Source organism: Rousettus aegyptiacus, unplaced genomic scaffold (assembly GCF_014176215.1).
Source record: "Rousettus aegyptiacus isolate mRouAeg1 unplaced genomic scaffold, mRouAeg1.p scaffold_m13_p_8, whole genome shotgun sequence".
Taxonomy (NCBI): domain Eukaryota; kingdom Metazoa; phylum Chordata; class Mammalia; order Chiroptera; family Pteropodidae; genus Rousettus; species Rousettus aegyptiacus.
Window position 1 is genome coordinate 91,530,403 of NW_023416311.1, and position 19,932 is coordinate 91,550,334.

General features: G+C 33.2%; 1 protein-coding gene across 4 annotated transcripts in view; it reads right to left on the reverse strand.

Moving 5' to 3' along the window:
• NIPBL (NIPBL cohesin loading factor) overlaps positions 1 to 19,932 on the reverse strand; it is a 162,467-nt gene that overhangs the window by 100,189 nt on the left and 42,346 nt on the right. For all 4 annotated transcript variants that reach the window (XM_016142466.2, XM_036225488.1, XM_036225486.1 and 1 more), the window contains exons 2-3: positions 3,151 to 3,293; positions 1,027 to 1,192 (exon numbers count right to left, since the gene is read on the reverse strand). In XM_016142466.2, coding sequence (XP_015997952.1) covers positions 1,027 to 1,192; positions 3,151 to 3,214 — 230 coding nt within the window. In that variant the 5' untranslated portion in view covers positions 3,215 to 3,293. The remainder of the gene's footprint in view (positions 1 to 1,026; positions 1,193 to 3,150; positions 3,294 to 19,932) is intronic.

The window sequence follows — 19,932 nt, forward strand, 5'->3', positions numbered from 1 at the left end:
CATAAAACAGATCATTACTGTATATTACTATTTCCCTTTATCTCTTTAACTAGTTGATTAAGTATGTACAGGTATAACAAATAATGTAATATTTAGACATTGTTGAATTTCTGGAGTGACAAATACTATACTTCCTTCTGATTTTAACCAAACATTTCATAATTTTTCCATCAGAAAATTCACATTTAGTATTTCACCTTAGAGTCAAAAGCTTTAAAAATGGCCCCAAAGTATGTACTGCACCTAATGGCAGACACCTCTCCATTGTAATATGCTCTATCCTCATTCCCTTAAATAATAATCCTTTAAAAAAAAAAAAATTTAAAGAATGGAAAGATAACATCAGTATTAATGTGTGGGATGAAAGGGATAAAGGAGATACATTTAACTTTGTTTACAGTTTTGTGTTAAGATACTTTAAGTATGTAATGCTTTTGCAGTAAAAAAAATTTAATATACTTATGCACAAAAATTTTATAAATAAGCTATATAATTTGAGTTTATATTATTTTTGAAAGTCTACTGTGTGAAAACACACACCTTTGTTCAGACTGTACAATAAATCCTAGGAAAAATTTGTCCCAAATTCTGTAGTAGCTTTCCATTGGAGTTAGTCTTTGAGTTCTTCCTATACTTCCCATGAAAAGCATGTGAGCCTACTCCAAAGAAAACTAGCACCATAGTTCCTGGGAATTCTAACTACTCTAACAATACCAGGAAAAGGGAGATAGCTTAAAGAGCAACTTTAGACCTTTGCACATATGCATCTTGATGGATCTCAAGGCTATCCCAGAAGTATTGAAAAGATCTTCACAGGACTACATGGGTCAGAACTACTGTCTCAAAGTAACCATGGCCTAATTAAATCTCATTAATATCTCATTACAGCAAGGCTATTCTCATTTGGATATTGACACATTAAAAAAATAAACTATATTTTTAACTTTTTTGAAATAAAGAGTAAACCAGGAATACTGATTCTCTTAGTAAGAACAAAATTCTTACTTTATTTTAGATTGTACTTACATGTGATCTGTTGATACCTGGTTGAGGCTATGGACAAGCTGTGAAACCAAGTTATCATCCCTACAGGCCAAAAGGCAATTCACCTCTTCTGCTATTCGTGCATTGAAGAGGAGGCTCTTTGTAGTTGTAGCAGGTAAAGGGGATGGAAGAGGCAGCTGGTTCAGGACTATTTGAAATGAAATCAGATTATAAGAAATCTAATGTAGTAAGTCTCTTCAGTGCTTGCGTATATTTTGGAATTAAAAATCAGTTATCAATATCAATGTGACATATTATTAAAAAGCATTCCTTCTCTCCCCCAACAATCCCCAATCAACTCTACAAAATTCCCAAAACATTCCTTGGACCACAATAGATTATACTGCTCTCTAAAACTCAGCTCCTTTATATTTATGAGAATTTTCATACCTTAAATTTTTAATTTAATAAATGAATAGCCAAAAAGGTAAGGTTAAAATTAACTAACTTCCTAAAATTGAGATTACATTAATCTCATTAATTTTACAAATAAGATTTATCAGAGTCCCTAGGACGCTCACAAAAATAAACCAAATAACAAACTTGACTCTTTAGATAGACAAGTAACATGTTTTTAAAAGCTTAAGTATATACAAACATAAACTGCTCACATTAGCAGAATATTCACAGACTAGGATTCTGGAGGAAGGAGGATATCTAAAGAGTTTTGCTTTAAGTTATAAATTCCTAAATAGTTCTCTCCTCTCTTCATTCTATGCTAAATAGCAAACAAAAAGACAAATGTTTTATACAGTAGTTTAAATTCAACTATTTAATGTCACTTCATAAAATGGAAATCTGTTCATTTGTCTAAACTAAAGTTTAATAAGAAAGTTAATTAAAAAGTCTTCATTTCTAATTACCTACACAGTATAACTATCATGCTGGTCAGTCTCGATGGGTAATAACAAGTGTTTTATTAATAAAAACAAAGTAAAACTATTATTTAATGAGTAGAGTTTATTGGGTAGACAAACTTTTATAATATAAGATACAGCTGAGATAATGGAGAAGACAAAAAGAAATCCCCGGTAGTAGATCTGATTTTGCGCTACTATGTATTATATGAGCTATGCCTTACCTATAAAGTGATAAAAACCTTGTTTCAAATGTTTCCTTACCTCAGTTATCCTTAAGCCCACCGATTACTTTCTCGTTATCCCAGACTTCATAAGGTAGCCTATTAGTTTCTTAACCTCAAGAGTGTTATCTACTTAACCCCCATTAAAGCCAGATGGAAATTAACAACAGAAAATAGTTTTGAGGGATATAGAACACAGACAAAAGCATTACTTAAAGTTATTTTCTCATAGCTCCTTTATTATAAAGTCCTATATCTTACATAATGCTATACAAAAAGAAGTTTGTCATTTCCTCGTCTTCTATCCTTCCCTCTCATATGTCTTCCCTTTATTTATTCAGGTAGGATGACCCCGGGACTAATATTGTGTAGCTTTTTGCAACATTACCCGGGGACAAAGAATTAAAGTTAGAGTTGTCTACAAAAGAATTAAGTACCTAAAAAATTGTGTTATACAACATAAGTCTCGAAAATATGACAATGTTCCTTTTAAACTTAACTGTTCAGAGTAAAATAGGATGCTGACACCTATGACAAACTCCAACAGATTACTGAGCATGACATCTAAAATAACCATCACTAAGAAATTAAATTATTAGACTATCAAATATTCTTTGAAGGGCAGTTTTAGCTACCATTTCTATAAATGCTTTTTAAAAAGTCTATATTAGTTGCTATATACCAATGCTTTTTCAGTTTTGATTTTTCTTAATTCTTTGTCTTATGTTTGGGCCTTACTTTTCCATTCATCCCTTTACCATGTAAGACCTTTAAACGAATGCGTGCTACCAATTCTTAATGGATGAAACAGAAATTACAGTCTTACCTATTACTAGCTGACTACACTAGTTTTGCTACTTTCACACGTATGCCAATAAATCAATGGAAACAATGATTGTCATTTAAAATCGAAAATCTTAAAAATTTTGTTACTTATGACACTATGAATAACTTTTGTTACAGTCTCTCTAAAAATCATCATTAACAAGAGTAGAACATAAATTAGATAAATTAACCAAACTTACGGTCTGTGAGACTAGCAATCCCCGCAAGAGTAGTGATGGGGACATGGGGCATATCCCCATTCATCCTGAAGTTCTGGAATGGTGTTGCCTATAAAAGTACTTAGTTCAGGTGCCAGCTGTCATTACTTCCCATTTCCCAAACACTGTAACGACAAAGATACAATTATTTGCAATATATCAAATATATTACTATTATAAAAATGCTTATAAAAATAAATTTTTCTACTTTGCTGGTTTGTTCAACCTGTATAACAATAAAAACCATCATTCATATACTACTTACCATATGTTAGGCACTGCAAAATGCATATATTAACTCATTTAGTCCTCACAACAAGTAAGGTAAGTACTATTATTTTCTGATGAGAAAATTAGTTTACAGGGAATATAAAGTAATTTGTGGAGCAAAGATTAGAACCCAAGTCATCTGGCTCAAAAGTCTGTGTTACCAGCAGGCTGTATTACTAGACAGAAATACTCAATTTTGACAAGCACTATAATTCTTTTCCACATCATAAACACATTAAAATCTAGCTCCGGCTTGCCTTTCTAGCTATATCTCTCATTATTCTCCTACATAAACCATCCTCTTTAGCCCAGCTGATAAAATCCTCTTGAATCCACCTTATGTTTTCTGTTATTTATTTCCTAATGGATCTCCCTACCTACGTAGCTATATGTACTTTAGTTCAATTCCTATAATTCTTCAAGATTTATGGCAAGTTCCCACTACCTCATGAAACCTCAGACAAATTCAGCCAAAAACCATCCTACCTTAATCTACAATGAACTTGTAACATTTATTGCCCAACATTCTTTTATTATTATGTAATTGTGTGTGTGTGTGTGCGTGCATGTGCGCACACACAAACATTTTATAAAATTCCCATACACCTTTTCTATTATTCTGTTCAATGTCACCAAATTTTCTCATCTTAATTTCAACATGTGGCTTTTGGAACATTTATCTTTCCTTTAACAGTAATTGTGTATGAACTTCTTCTTTTGAAGTATATAATACAACATTTTAATAAGTGAATGTTTATCAAAGATATACCTTTAAGGAATCAGTAAATATAGGATTATCAACTAAGACATAGTGCTAAAATGGAAAGCTGAATTGTAATTTTCTCTCTTTTTTTATTGAGGTTGTATCTGTCGGTCACTTTTCCGTGAATCTTTAAGTTTTTTGAGTGGTAAACATCAAAACAGTGAAAAAACACTAATAATTCCTCTTACTCATACATCTTAATGCAACTTTGCAAATAAGTATCTTTTTTGAGGTAGAAATATACAAGTTGTTAAATTAATAATTTTTTTTTTTAACTAAAACACTTTATTGTGAAGAGGAGATATACTGACAAAAGTTCACCAACCATATGTATAGTTTAGCAGAGTTACAAAGAAAACATCTATAATCTCATGATCTAGAAGGCTAGCAACCTAGTTCCTTCTAGAGGTAACAACTATCCTGTCTTTTGGTAATCATGTCATTTTTTTTCCCTTTACACTTTAATGACCTTTACTTGTACTTTCTTTTTTTTCGGTAGCTGGCTAAGGAAAAACTTTCCTTTGATGAATAACTGACATAAAATTTGCTAGTAGAAGCCCAGTGAAAGGAAATGGCACAGGAAATAGTACAGGAAAGATATCCTTGGCTACCCTATATTTGTCTTTTTGTTTCACTGTGGACTTTACTCTTTGAAGTTACTAATTTGATTCTTTAACCATTACCAAAGAAATTTAAAGAAACACTGCATATTTAGCATTTGCATCATGCACTGAAAAAAAATATATAAGAATTTAAAACCTGATAGAAGTCACCAAACACAACAAATTGTTTCTAAATTAAGGCTAATAAAGTTCCAATTTATGCTTAGTAATTGATGGGAAAAAATTGTTGCATGCAAATTATGTACAGAAGAGCACAAAAACACTTTGGTATCACACGTGACTCACTGTTATACACATAAATAACCATACTGAAGCAGATTAAGTAACAAGTGATCATGTTTAATTATTTAATTAGGAAGATGACAGGAACCCATAAAGAACATTATGACAGAGGGTTCTATTGGGGGTTACCCAGCTTATTCTGTTTTCCTAAATCCCAAGTAACATGTAAAGAAAACCCAACCCTAGGTTGGAATTATTTTTTTGCTAAAAATGATTTACATGACTAATTACCACTATGATTAGAAGATTAATAAACATAACCACGAAACTGTTCTTTTCTTAGTGACATAATGAGGCATCTGAATACTCTGATGTCAACTCAAAACTAGGAGTAAGGGGGGAAGGAAGGGAAACAACAATGCTTATTTGGTTTAAAGTGCTTTAAGTATGGACTGAGTGGATGACTAGTGACAAATCTCTTTATACCTCATTGATGAACTACGTTAATTTCATTGGAATCCAAGATTGTGGAGAACAGCAGACGACTTCAGTTGAAATGGACTTATAATTTTAGCTGAAGCCACAGATTTAATGAAATGAGTAATCTGCGGAAATGCTGTTGCCTTATGCTGGAAGGTGACCACAGTCCATCAAATATTCCTAGAAACAGCATTCCTAGAATTCTAAAAATGAATATACACATCCCAATCTAATTAGACATAGCATTTCTGACTGTTTTGGGCAATGTTTGGTCTACCTGGCTTTGTGAGTATACTCTTTCATGAAATTGCTGAAACTGAAGCTGAAAGTCATATCTGGAAAACAATGTGTCAGAATGAAATGGCAACCAAATGGGAAAGATTATAATGAGTGCTTTACAACTGTCACTTTAGGCAGTGCTTTACTTAAAATCTGTGACTAGTGAACCGTCTGCGGATTGTAAAATAAATTTAGTGGGTAGAGATCAACACTGAAAGGGATGCAGGAAATAAAAATATAAGGGTACACCACACAATGCAAAGCAGTTTGAAAGTTGCAGAAATGGAAGAATGAAGAAAGTAGCCCACCTCCTAAGCGGTGATGAGAATAAAATAAATGCATGTTAGTCACTTCACATACTACCTGGCACACAGTAAGTGACCCAGAAAGTTAACAGTGTTACTGCTAACTAGAAAACACATGTTTGGGGTAACAGAAGAGAAACACAGGTGAATTAGGGAAATGGGGTCTTTTCAGCACAAATAATCCCTACTTCTGAAAGATTATAAACTTTTATTTGAAATTCCGGTATGTATTACTCCAAAGTAATACAAATAAGTAAAACAGTCCTAGGCACAAATATAACTTGTAAATCAAAGACACACACATACACAAATGAATAAGAAATCATTTACAGACTACTTTTAGAATGGCTTGAGGGTTAATTAAAATAATGCTTAGTGAATATTTTGTTAATCCTCATTTCAGCCCATCATAGTAAGTCTGAAGGGAACTTCTAAGCACTTGCCAAGACTTTTAAAGACGCAGCTCTTTGTTCATTTAATTTCACTTCAAACTTTATGATTCTTCATGCAAACAAAAGAAATGCAAATAAAACAGTATTGGTAGAAATTAATAATAACATTCACATTGGGATGGATTTGGAATAAAAGGCACTCATAATCTGATGGTAGATAAACTTCCCTAGACAGCCACTTTGTGTCCTACAGCCAAAAATTGTGTATAATCTTTTCTGAACAATTTTACTTTTTTTAGTAGTGGAAAACTGGTAGAAATGATAACTAACATTTATCAAGAAGCTGCTATGTAATAAAAACCAGTTATAAACACTTTAAATGTACTCTCATTTAATTCTTATATGACATTGAACTACACTGAAGTAATAATCCAGTTTTATTTAATGAGGAAACACATACAGAGAGGGTAAGTATTGCCTAAGGTCATACAGCAAAAGTTAAACTCAGGCTGTCTGGCACACGAACACTTTACATAACAACTAAATATTATTAGTTTAACATTATTGGTGTAATAAATGATGTTACATCTATGAGGCTACTATGCACCATTACAAATCATGTTGTACAATCAATAAAGATATGAGGGAAAGACAATCACAATATGTAGTCCAGGAAGAAAGAACAGCCTGCCTGGGTATGAACCCAATCTCCTTTACTTACTTATGTAACCTTGGAAAAGCTACTGAATCTCTCTGTACCTTAGTTTCCTCATCTCTGAAATAAGAAGCAGGTAATACTACTATTTCTAATTTAGTTGTAAGGATGAAATGAGTTGATACATGTAAAGTACTTAAAACTGAGTTGGGCTCAGTTTTAATAAATGTGAGCTGATATTTATTAGACACTTTTCTGCATCTTGCTTTTGTTACATGTGATCTTAGAAATCTTTCATATATGCAGATATGTCTTATTCTTTTTCTAGTATTATTTTGCAGCATTACTGAAACATCAAATTTAAATAAATGTTATTCAGTAAGCTATACCATGTAACTATGAAGTAAGGTGGCCATCCCCTTACAAAATCAGACTCCTTACTTTATAACCACATCTAGTAATCAATTCACATTTCTAGGATACTGAAAGTACTCTTCTACTTTCTTCTTGACCTGGACTACACAATAGTAAGGAATAGGTAGAATATAAATCCTAAGTAACCAGATAAGTACATAAATAAATCTACATTGTACCTATTTACTATTTTTAAGAGGAAACAGTGACTCCCTAGAGATTGGCACCTCTACTGAAGAATCCCCACACTTTGGTGAAGTTTACTTTCAGATTCTTTTTCCTTGACTATTACTGAGGAATCAATTTTTCATATTCTGTTTAAGTCGCTTCAAAAAGATCATCCCCAAATTCTAGCTCAAAAACAGTTATCAATCGCCTGCACTGTGAAAATTCTCACTTCTCTGAAATATTTCTGCTTTTCGATATTTCTAAATTATTTCCATTAAATAAGAAAAATGCAAAATAAAACAAAGCTCAAAAAGCTCTCTTTGAATACATGATTTGCTTTTGGAATCCTGAGCGCACTGTTGGATATCAATAATGTGTGTGTTCCAATAGTGTAGCTATATCGTAATACATAATATTTAACAGAAGGAAGAATATAGTTACATTATTGAGTAAAATAATGAAGAGAAAAAAAAGTCACCAACAAATCAAGTTGAGATTTAGGGTGTCTCAAAAGCAGTTAATAGACTATGTGTAAGTTCATTAAGAAGTAAAATAACTAGTAAAACATATGCTATAATCAATTTTCTTCTCCATTCTCATCATTTCACATACACTTTTATACAAACCAACTTTAACGAAAATTCATATCACTTAAAATGGTCCCATATGATTTTTTCCCCCAGCTGATTAATTGATTTGCCATGGTCTGTGGAGTATGCATCCATATACATGATGTATAACAAAATATGCAAAAATACAAGCTGCATCAGGAAAAAAATAATCCCAATTTGGAATTTGCTTATTTAAAATCTTTTTACGTAGAAGCCATGGAGGAAATTTCCAAGTGCTGCTGTGAGTTATTTGGGCTCTTACTCTGCCCAAAATTTTCTTTTTCACCTTCTTTTCCACTGCAAAAGAAACAGCCTATCTTCAGTCCCTAATAAAGGTTAAGACTATATCTTATACCATGAGACTATTTCTTATACAATGGTATTAGAATTGCAAAATAGATGGTGATTTTTTTTTCCTTTCTAAATGAAATTTAGGTTGTAAAGAACTATAAAATTTAAATGTTGGTCTCAACTTTCGACCATAATAGTTAATGATACACAATTAATTTAATCTGCTATATAAAATAAAACACTTTATTGAATAGTCCACAAGAGGGCACACTTTCAACTACTGTAAAAATTTTTAATTCACATTTTTTTTACTGGTCCATCAAAGGCTGGCCAGATTTTTATGAATTGATTATTCAATGCCATTAGAAAATAACATATCCTGAAGTTTGTATTTTGTTTGTTTGTTTAAACACAAGGAAGCTTTCTGGATACACATGAAATTAAGAAAAGCCTGGACACACCAAGACTCCTACATTAATATTAAATTATAAAAGTATGCAATAGTCTTATCAGCCACCGGGGTTCTGTTAGCTATTTAGAGTTTGGTTGCCCTAAGAATCTTTTCCAGAAACTCTGGCTACTTTGTTTTTTGATTCTCTTATGGGACACAGTCCCTAGGAACAATAAATTCAAGACAACTCAGTAGAACAAAGAAAATATGTTTCAGACACTTTAGAAAATTCTTCCAATTCAGCAGGTTAAGATTATTACTTGAAGTACTCAATTGAGAAAGGGTACACATACGAGCAAAAAAAAAAAAAAAATCATGATTACTTATGCATAATCTGCATTGCCAATCCCTTTTCTGTCCAACCCACAAAAATACTATTCCAGCAACTCTTCTCACTCCTGAACCACCAATTTTCCCTCTTATTAGATCATTCCAATCAGCATATAAACATCTATATACTGGTACTCCCTCTACTCTCACAAAAACAAACAACGCTCCCAAAACCTCATCTTGACCCCTCTATCCCCATCAAACAACTGCTTAATTCTTCTGCTCCTCTTCACAGCAAAATTACTTCAGCTGTCTATAGTCACCTCTAATTCTTCCACTTTCTTTTGAAACCACACTGTGTTTTTAGTCTCGTTATTCCACTAGACGGACTGCCATGGTTAGTAATGGCATCTACATTGCTAAACGCAATGGGCAAGCCTCAGATTTCATCTGATTTGACCTAGCATTCAACACAGTTGATCACTCTCTCCTATTTGAACAACTGTTTTCCAGAACAACATAGTTGTCTCCTAGTTCTTCCTCATTCTACATGGGCCACTCCTGAATCCTGTTTTGGATCCTTCTCATCTTCCTGTCCCCACTCTGTTGTTGATCTCATTCAATCTCATGATTTTAAAATAGCGCTTGTATGATGATGACTCCAAAATTTATATCTCCTACTTTGACCTCTCCCCTGTACACTAGACACATATATCCAACTGTCTACTTAACATCCCAGTAAGTACAGGTCTAGAGCAGAGGTTGGCAATCTTCCTATTGACTTCTGAGAGTATGATTTATATGCTTTAGATAAAAGCTCTTTTAGTAAATAAGTACTCTGCAAATATTTTATCCCAGTCTTGCGCTTGTCTTTTCATTCTCTTAACAACGTTTTTTGAAATTTTGACGAAGTTCAATTATCAATTTGTTTTTGTATGGTGGTGGTGGGGTATGCAGAAACTTTCTGGTGTGATGAAAGGATACTGGTTACATAAGTGCACCCATTTTGTCAGAACGGTAAAGCTTAAATTTTTGTTTTCAGTATAGGTAATTGCCAAACTCCAAAAAACTATAAAAGTAATAAAGATAATAGCTGAGCAGTGGTTTGGAGAATGCTGGAGGTATAGGTGAAATTAAAATGACACAAATATTACTGGAGCTGGGTGACGGGTATTAGGGTATTCAGAATACTCGTTTGTTTACCTTACGTGTACTTAAAGCTTTCTATAATAAACAGTTTTTTAATTAAAGGGACTTTTTTGTTGCATGCAAGATATCACTGTCTTTTACTAAGGTCATCATTAATTAAAGCCTTTTTTTCAGACCTATTCCTACTAAACCATGTGGTGTAGACCGAATGTCTCCCTGACCCCCATTTACATATTGAAACCTAATCCCCAATGTATACAGTGGTGGGTGACTTTGGGAGGTGATTAGGTCACGAGGGTGGAGTCCTCATAAATGGAATTAATGCTTTCATAAGAGACTCCAGAGAACTCCCTTGCCTCTTCCACCATGTGAGGACACAGCCAAAATATGGCAATCTACAAACCAGGAAGTAGGTTCTTGTAAGACACTGAATTTGCTGGCACCTTAGTTGTGGACATTCCAGCCTCCAAAACTATGAGAAGTAAATTTCTGTTGCTTATAAGCCAACTAGTCTATGGTATTTCCATTATAGCAGTCCAAATGGACCAAGAACACCATGTTTCCTTTGGGCTCTATTTCTATAATTGGTTTAAAACCCCACAAAAGAATTAAAAAGAACCAAATATCACCATTAAAAAATATGACTAATAAATCTGAGGCAAGATATTGGGTAGCTTTTCAGGGAAGATAAACTTTTTTAAAAGTCAACTTAAACCAATAACAAAACAGCTCCTTACTAAGGAACTGCACTTCAAAATTATTTTAAGTAGTTTAAATTACTGGGAAAGAAGTAATAAACAGAAAGGTGATTTCTGATCTGTATTATCTACGGTAATTATTTTATGATTCCCACTGGACCTCACCACTATTCCCATTTTATAGGATGTAAGTATATAAATTAAGAATATAAATTGGAATGTTTATTTTTTCTAAATTAATAAGCTCATGTTCAATGAACTAATCATAATGTACAGGTTTAATAACATCAAATGCCATATCCTTTCTGTATATAGAATGAAAAAAACTTTAGTTCTTTAAATTCTATCATCAGTCCATCTTTCATTAGGAGACATGAATTTTTAAATTTTAAGTGGGGTTTCTGATTAATTTAATCACAGTTACATAAAAGTGAATTTTCTATGAAAACAGATTATTAAAAAAAAAATATAACAGCACTTACAGCCTGAGGTAGAAGGTTAATGGAAATACAGAATCAAATGACTTTGTGTTATAACAAATCTCCAAGATGTTATTAAACAGCAAAAACATCCAAACTCTTTAGTTAAATCTTAAACTCTCTTAAAACAGTGTTTTTACTGTATTCTTTCTTCATTTTGTTTCTTGGTTTGCAAAGTCTTGGGATCTTAACCAGATAGTGATTTTCTGTGACCAGAATAAATGATAACTGATTGATTTTAAAGGTATCTAAGAGAAATCAATCATTAGGAAGAGAAACTTTTTCTCATTTTACAGGGGACTTTTATTATTGTTTAAGAAATCTAAGTAAAATGGGGAGGGTGAAGAAAAGAGGAATGTAAAGATAGGTTTCTTGAGTAATGTTTTAACACAACTATTACACATAAACACAAAAGGGGAAATAAAATATTTTCAATTTCAATCAGAATAGTGAATTATCTGGACCTGAGGAAGTAGTTTAGCTTCTCCTTGCTAGACCTGATAATCAATAAGGGATAATACTTAGCACCTATATGCTTAGAATTGTTCTAAGGAATTTACATATTTCATTCATATTAATTTATATTTTGTTCATTTAATTCATTTAATCTTTATCCTATTAAGTAGATACCATTATTATTTTCATCTTAAGATAATAAAAACAGGCATTTGAAAGTTACATAATTTGCCCAAGGTCTGATTCTAGAATCCCTGCTCTTAATATTCGGAGTTCTAAATGAAAAGAACGGGGCAATCGGAGAGAAAAAAATGATGTTTAAGTTTATGTTGGAGGGGGAACAGTTACAGAATGCCTCATTAAGGAACTCTCATGAGTAAGAGGCAAAGAGTAAGAAGAAATGGGGATGGGAATGATTAGCATATTCAAATCCCTAAAAGACAGAGCCTAGCACAAACTAAAAGATTAAGTGGCTGATACATAATGATGGACTGATAAAAGATTAGGGAGAAAACGTACATACTTGTCAGATCATACTTAACACAACTGGCCAGGTCAAGAGGCCTTTGATTTCAATTCACGCCACTTAAAAGTCATCTACTGGTCATTTACATATATATCTTTGTTACTGAACATGGCAACTGCAGTTGCTTAATTTTGAATCTATTTCTCCCTTTTCACACAGACTGTATATACTCCTTAAAAATATTAATGAACTAAAATAACTGCATTTACTGACTTAAGCATAGCTTTAAAATACTAGAAGGAACAGTGGTTTATCACACAAAAAAGTATGAAAACAATTGCCTTAGAATAAACTTTCACACAACTTAGATGGATCTCAAGGAAATTATACTTAGTGAAAAATGGCAATCTCAAAAGGCTACATACTGTATGATTCCATTTATAAAACATTCTTCTTGAAATACCACGATTATAGAGATGAAAGACAGATCAGTGGTTACCAGGGGTTAGAAATGGGGAGCGCAGGTGTGTGGCTATGAAGAGATAGTACAAGGGAATGGTGCCTGTGGTGATAAAACAGTTCTGTATGTTGAGTGTGGCTGATAGTTAGTTACACGTAGCTATAGGTGATAAAACTTTATAGAAACACACAGAAACAGAGCGCATGCACAGCTGGCTAAAACGCAATAAATTCTTGGATTGTATAAATGTCCTTTACCTGGTTTTGAAACAGTAATAGAATTACATACCTTTGGGGGAGGCTAGGCTAAGTGTGCACCTGATTTACCTATACTTTTTCCCTCAACCTTTATAAATCTACAATTATCTTAAAAAATATGTATTTAAAAGGCAATTATAGTCTGTGTGTTCTATACAGCACCTAGTTCATTTGCATGTTTTTATTAATGAACAAAGTTAAAAGTTCAGACTAGCTGATTTAGAAATTATAGAGCAATTTACAGGCATAAAGTTTTTCCTTAAATTATTCCTTTTTAAAAACTTTAAAAAGTTATATAAAAGTTTTTAGAAGTTTTTTGAAGGTTACAAACATATTTTTCGAGTCAGTTTTACAAGTTATTTTTAAAGTTTTTTTTCTGAAGGTTTTAAATTTTAAACATTTCTTGGGTTAAGGAGATAACTTTTGATTTTGATATTTCAAACTGACCAAAAATGTTACAGTTACACAAAATTGCCATACAAGTATAAGAAACTGCCATAACTTTACCTGGATTCATCAATTTTTTATATTTTGCCCCTTCTGCTTTAACATTCACATTTACAATTGTTCCTTCCTGCTACTGCAATCTGTGTGTGTGCGCGCGCACACAACCCCCCAAACTGAGAGAATAGTTGGAGATACCATGGTCCATTCCTGTAAATACTTTAGTATAGGGTTCTTAAGAATATTTTCTTAAACACAAAATCAGGAAATTTAACACTTATAAAATATTTAATTCCTAATCCTTATTTTATCTATTGTCCCAACAATATCCTTTGGTAGCTATTTTTTTCTTGTTTCAGGAACCAATCCAGGATCACACTGCATTTAGTTGTCATGCCTCTTTAGTTTTCTTGAATCTAGACTACTTCCTTAGACTTTCTATTTGTTCACTTTGTGTCTTTTGTAGAATCCATCAATTTGGGTTTATCTGATGTTATGATTAGATTCAGGTGATGCATTTTTGATAGGAATACCACAGAAATAAACGTTATATTCTTAGTGCATTATATCAGGAAACATCTGATATCGGTCTTTTTGTAATACTGGTGATATTAACTTTAATCATTTGAGTTAGGTGGTTTGGGCCATGTTCTCCTCTGAAAAGTTACTGTTTGTAGTAGGTAATTTTAGAGAGGTACTTTAACATTATGTACATATATCTGATCCCATCGAACTTTCACTCCTTAATTTTAACACCATTAATAATTTTCTATCCATCTGTCATATTTATTAGTTGGCATTCTATTATAACAGAGCATTTCCCTTCTTCCTCATTCATTCATTCATTCATTCATTCATTCATTTCCAGTATGGCCTCAAAGATTTCTTTTTTATTCAATGGGTTACAAGCTATTATTATTATTATCATTTATTTCAATGCTCAAATTATCCCAGATTTGGACAGAGGCAACTCCTTCAGGCTGACTTCTATGTTACATCCTATCATTCTTTAAGCAATTTCTTACTTTCCAGTGCAATAAGATGTTCCAACCTCATTGCATATGTTCCCTATCCCAGGAGTGGAAATCAGCCTTCTTCAGGGAAGAGCTCTGGTTCTATTTAGTAGAGAACAGTATTTAGATACAGTGCCCATTGTGCTCTCTGTTACTGTATATAATTGTAGGACACATATTTTGAAAAGAAAATAAAGTGAAAATGAAGCAAGGATATAAAGTGAAAAATAGAGAATCAAGAGAAAATAAGTATGTGAAGCATGGGTCCCAAAATAATAGACACATGAAAAATAATTTGTAAATTCCAGAATCACACAATTTCACATTGAAAAATATCTTAGGGATAATATAGTTAAACTTTCCTGTTTAACAGATAAGAAAACCAAGACCTAAAAGAGGTTAGGTATCTTGACTGAGGTCACAGAATCAATTATTAGCCAAAGTCAGCAAATTTTCAATTCAAGTTAACCAAGTTCTATTCTTATACTATTTATTCAACCGGCATTTATTGAGAGCCTATAATGTGCAATGTTTGTTGTGGCTAGGGATACAGCAGTGAACAAAACAAACAATCCCTATGCCCTTTTAGAAGTTATATCAAGTAATCGAATTGATCTAATTTTCTACATGAAAAGATGTTTCACTTCATTAGTCTATAGGGAAATGCATATCACAACCACAATGAGATACCCCTACATTAAAATAATAAAAAATCTAATAATTTCAACTGTTAGAATGAGAGCATGATAAACAAGATCTCTCACACAATGCTGGTGCAAGTATACAAATTTTGTACAACTGCTTTGGATAACCAATATTATCTGCTAAAGGTGATTACCCTATTGCCCTGTAATTTCACTCCTAGGTATCTACCCAATAAAAAACTCAGTAGCTTAAAACAATAGTCTCTAAATGTCCTCCTGGAACCAGTGCACTAGGCTGAACATGTTGGTCTCTTGGGAGATGGTAAAGGCACAAAAGTACAAGCCTATTCCTGCAAATGTTTTTCAAGCCTTGGGTCATGTCACACCCACTAATTCCAATGGTCAAAGCACGTCATGCCCAAACACAAAGTCATGGGGAAGGAAAATATTCTCGGCCTCCTTAGGAATGGAAGGAAGTACACAGTGCCTGGGAAAGGACTTGGATACAAGGAAGGGCAAAGAAGTGGGTTAACAACACAATCTGTTACATACACCCAAATCAAGGTTTTCAGGAATGGGAGCTGGCATTTTAACAAACCCTCCAGATGATTCTGATGCATGCTAAAGTTTGAAAACTTCTAAGGTCTACATATCTCTGGGCCTCACCCCCAGAGTTTCTCATTCAGTAGGTCTTGAGTAGTACCCAAGGATGTAGTGAATCCAAAAGTTGTTCTGAGAAGATGCAAATGCTACCAATCTAGGGGCCACACTGGTAAGTACTGGGCTAGAAGACAGGGAGAGGATCCTGAGAAAAATGTCACCTGCAATAAATTTTAAAAGCATGGTAGGGACTGCCAGATGAAGAATGGGAAAGGTGTTCTGGGCAGTGGGAAAAAGCAGGTGCAAATGTAGAAAGATGTGACTTTATGTTACAGGTTTAAGAAATTGCAAGTACTTCAGGATGACTAGAAAGCTATAAACACTGAGAAGATTAAATAGAAGCCAGATCATGAAAAATTTTTTGTATTAAGGCATTCAAATATGACTGAAGGCTACAGGAGGTCACGGAAGGATTTCATGTTGAGAAAATAATATGAACAGATCCTGGTATTAGAACATGTTCTATGCTAGCATTGTGGAAGAGTACAAGGCACCAGACTATTGGCGGGAAGAGCAATAAGGTAGAAAAAATGAGACCCTGAACCAAGACAGGGCAGGTAACAGTAAGAAAGAGATAGATAAGATATACAGAGATAAAAGAGATAAACTTGGTGCCAACTTGGATGGGAGGATAAGTGAGAGGGAAACAACTACAACAACTTTCAGGTTCTGGCTTGGACAACTGAAGTTATAATACACATACAGATACATTCATAAACATATGTATCACCTCCAAAAGGTTTGCGGCAGTTTATAATAAGAATATATAGGAAAAACAAACAAACAAACAAACAAACAAATAACTCCAAGAGCTGACCTTCAAATGTGGCTAAGCCTTCTCGTTAGCAAGCAAGGCAAAGAAGAAAACACAGTGTCTGTAAAATAAAAGCCAATCAGTTGTTCAGGAGAAGTACAGCTTTTCTGATATATGTAATCTGAGAGATATTTAACCAATGAGTATTCATAAAGAAGATTCTGGGTGATGTAATGGAGAAAGTCCTTGAAAGCATCCCTAAAAAACCAAAAATCTGTTTTGGGTCACTTTTCTTTCTTTTAAAAAATCCCATCCTAAATGTATGATTCAATAAAAGCAAATCTATAAGAGGCCAAAATAATGCAATCCAAGCACACAGATTTCTTATGATATGGTTTAATCTAAGAGTAAAGTTTAAAATATTCAGAGGAATAGAAAGAGTGCCACCCATTAGGCACTCCTCCATTAACACATTTTCTCAAAACTAGGCTTTTGAAAAACTGAGTTGCCCAGGGTGCATGACTGAATGCAAACATTTGGTATTATAAGAGCAGTAATATATGTTTTATCAGTTAAGCAAGGAAAACGGAAATATGGTAATTTTATGAAGTTTAAGAAGCCTACACCCCAAATATGTTCCATTTCTACACAGAAACCTTAGGCAGGTCAGATTCTGTGCCTGGAAGCACATCAAAATATTTTCTATATATTTCTGTATTTTCAGTTTTCTATATAGAATATACAATTCTTCTATAATGGCTGCCACAGGAGTTTCAACAAATGTTTAATATTTTTTGAATTGAAGAAAAAAGTCTATTCTGTCCAAACATATGGATGAATGAGTGGATCATAATTCCAAATTTCAAAACCATTGCAACTAACTATAGATAAATACTTCATATTACAATTTTCAGAATTGGAAAGCCTAAAAGTTGATAAAACCTCTTACTGTATGCAATATGCTTTGTGTTGCCTGTAATGTTTAAGACACCAAAAATTCTCCTTTATAGAAAAGACTATGCACATATAAATTTCCTAGACTGCCTAACTTTAAGCAGTATGCAGCCTATATTCTCGAAGAATACAGAGAGGGAGAAGGGCATTTTTACCTACTATGTGCCAGCTATATGCCAGGCACTGTGCTAGTTGCTTTACATTCTTCTCTCCACCCTCTGTTTTTTCATTTAATCTTCATAATAACCCAATGAATAAGTCTCATTATCTTCATTTTAAAGATGGGAAGAGAACAAACTTAAATGAAGTGCCCAAAGTATAATTAGTTAAGATGTAGAATCAGGATTCAAAATTAATTTGTCATCATTCCGATACATGTTACAAAATGCTCTTAAACATAAAAAAAAAAACAAAAAAACAAAACTCAACCTCACTCTTAATATAAGAAATGTGAATTAAACCTACAATGAATGAAAGTAAGCTTTTGAATACTGCCCAACCTGATAAACGAGACAGGTTAAGACACTCTGTTGTTGAGGCTGTAAAAAAACAGCACTTTCATACATCACTGGTTAGAATGTAAAATGGGGTGAATTTACCAATAACTAACAAAATTATATATGTATTTACATAAACTTTAGACCCAGTAATCCCACTTCTAGGAATTTACCCTCCACAAATATGTAGAACATATGTACAATGTTATTCATTATAGCATTTTTTTGCAATAGAAAAATTTTATAAACAATGTGATGCCCAAGCATGGGAAACTGATTGAATAAACAAATGTACATCTACATCATGGACTATGATATGGCAGGTAAAAGAATGAGAAATAACTATAAATTAATATGGAGTAATTCCCAGGATACACTAAGTGAAAAAAGCAAGGTGCAAATACAGAGTACAATCTTTCTCTTATGAAAGAGGAATGAAATAAATATAGATATATGTATACTTCTTAATCACAAAAAGAAGTCCAGAAAGATAAACTTGAAACTAATGAAATAGTTATCCATAGGGAAAGCAGAAATGGCACAGGGAAGGTAGAAATAGATGGTAGTCAGACTTCTACATATATATTCCTAATATAGTTTTGACTTTCAAATCATGTAAATGTTATTACATACTCAAAATAAACATTAAACCAAAATGGATAAAGCAAAACCTAAAACTGAATACAACAACAAATGAACCTAACTATTATCAAATAACAACCACGCACACTAAAATTTAATCCAAGAAATTCTGACCAATGTATTATGACTGTATATCATTACTGGGTGTAGTGGGATTAGTCTGGCCCACTCTAAAATATGAATGTGATCTTTTGGGGAAAAAGGGTCTTTCTAAGTCTAAGGACCTTAAGATCAAATCATACTAGAGTTAGGGTGGGCCCTAAATCCAATGAACATGTCCTTATAAAAGAACTGTGGGACACACAGAGAGATTGGAGTTATGCAGCCACAAGTGAAAGAATGCCTAGAGCCAATAGATGCACTGAAAGAGGGAAGGAAAGACTCTTCCAGAGACTTTGGAGGAAGAGTGGGCCTGCTGACATCTTGATTTTAAGACTTCTGGACTCTGGAACTGTAAGAGAATAAATTTCTGTTGTTTTAAGCCACCAAATTTGTGGTACTTTATCACAGAAGCTCAAGGAAACTAATACACTGGGATATAGTCTAAGGACAGAAAGGATTGAAAAGAAATCTTGAAACTTACCTAGTGCATTTTATATTGGCAGTGGTGTTTATACAGCAATTCTAATGATATATGGTCTTCGAATACAAGGGGGAAAAGTCTTCGAAGACAAATAAGCCATTAACTATTTCACTTACTACTAAAATCTGAGAACTAATCACTAGACTTGGTAACATGAAAGCCACTGATGACCCCGAGGACACCAATTTTAAAAGTAATGGAACACAGGCTTCAGAAAGAATGGGAGGAGAGGAAGATAGTGAATACAGACAGCTGCAAAGGGGAGCCCAGAATATGGGCAATAGTAGGAGGGTCAAGAGAAGAGTTTCTCAATTAAAATGAGAGAAATACCATTATGTTTGTATACTAATGAAAACAAATAATCAAGTGGAGAGAAAAAACATATTAATGATACAGGACAGAGGAGAGAATCAC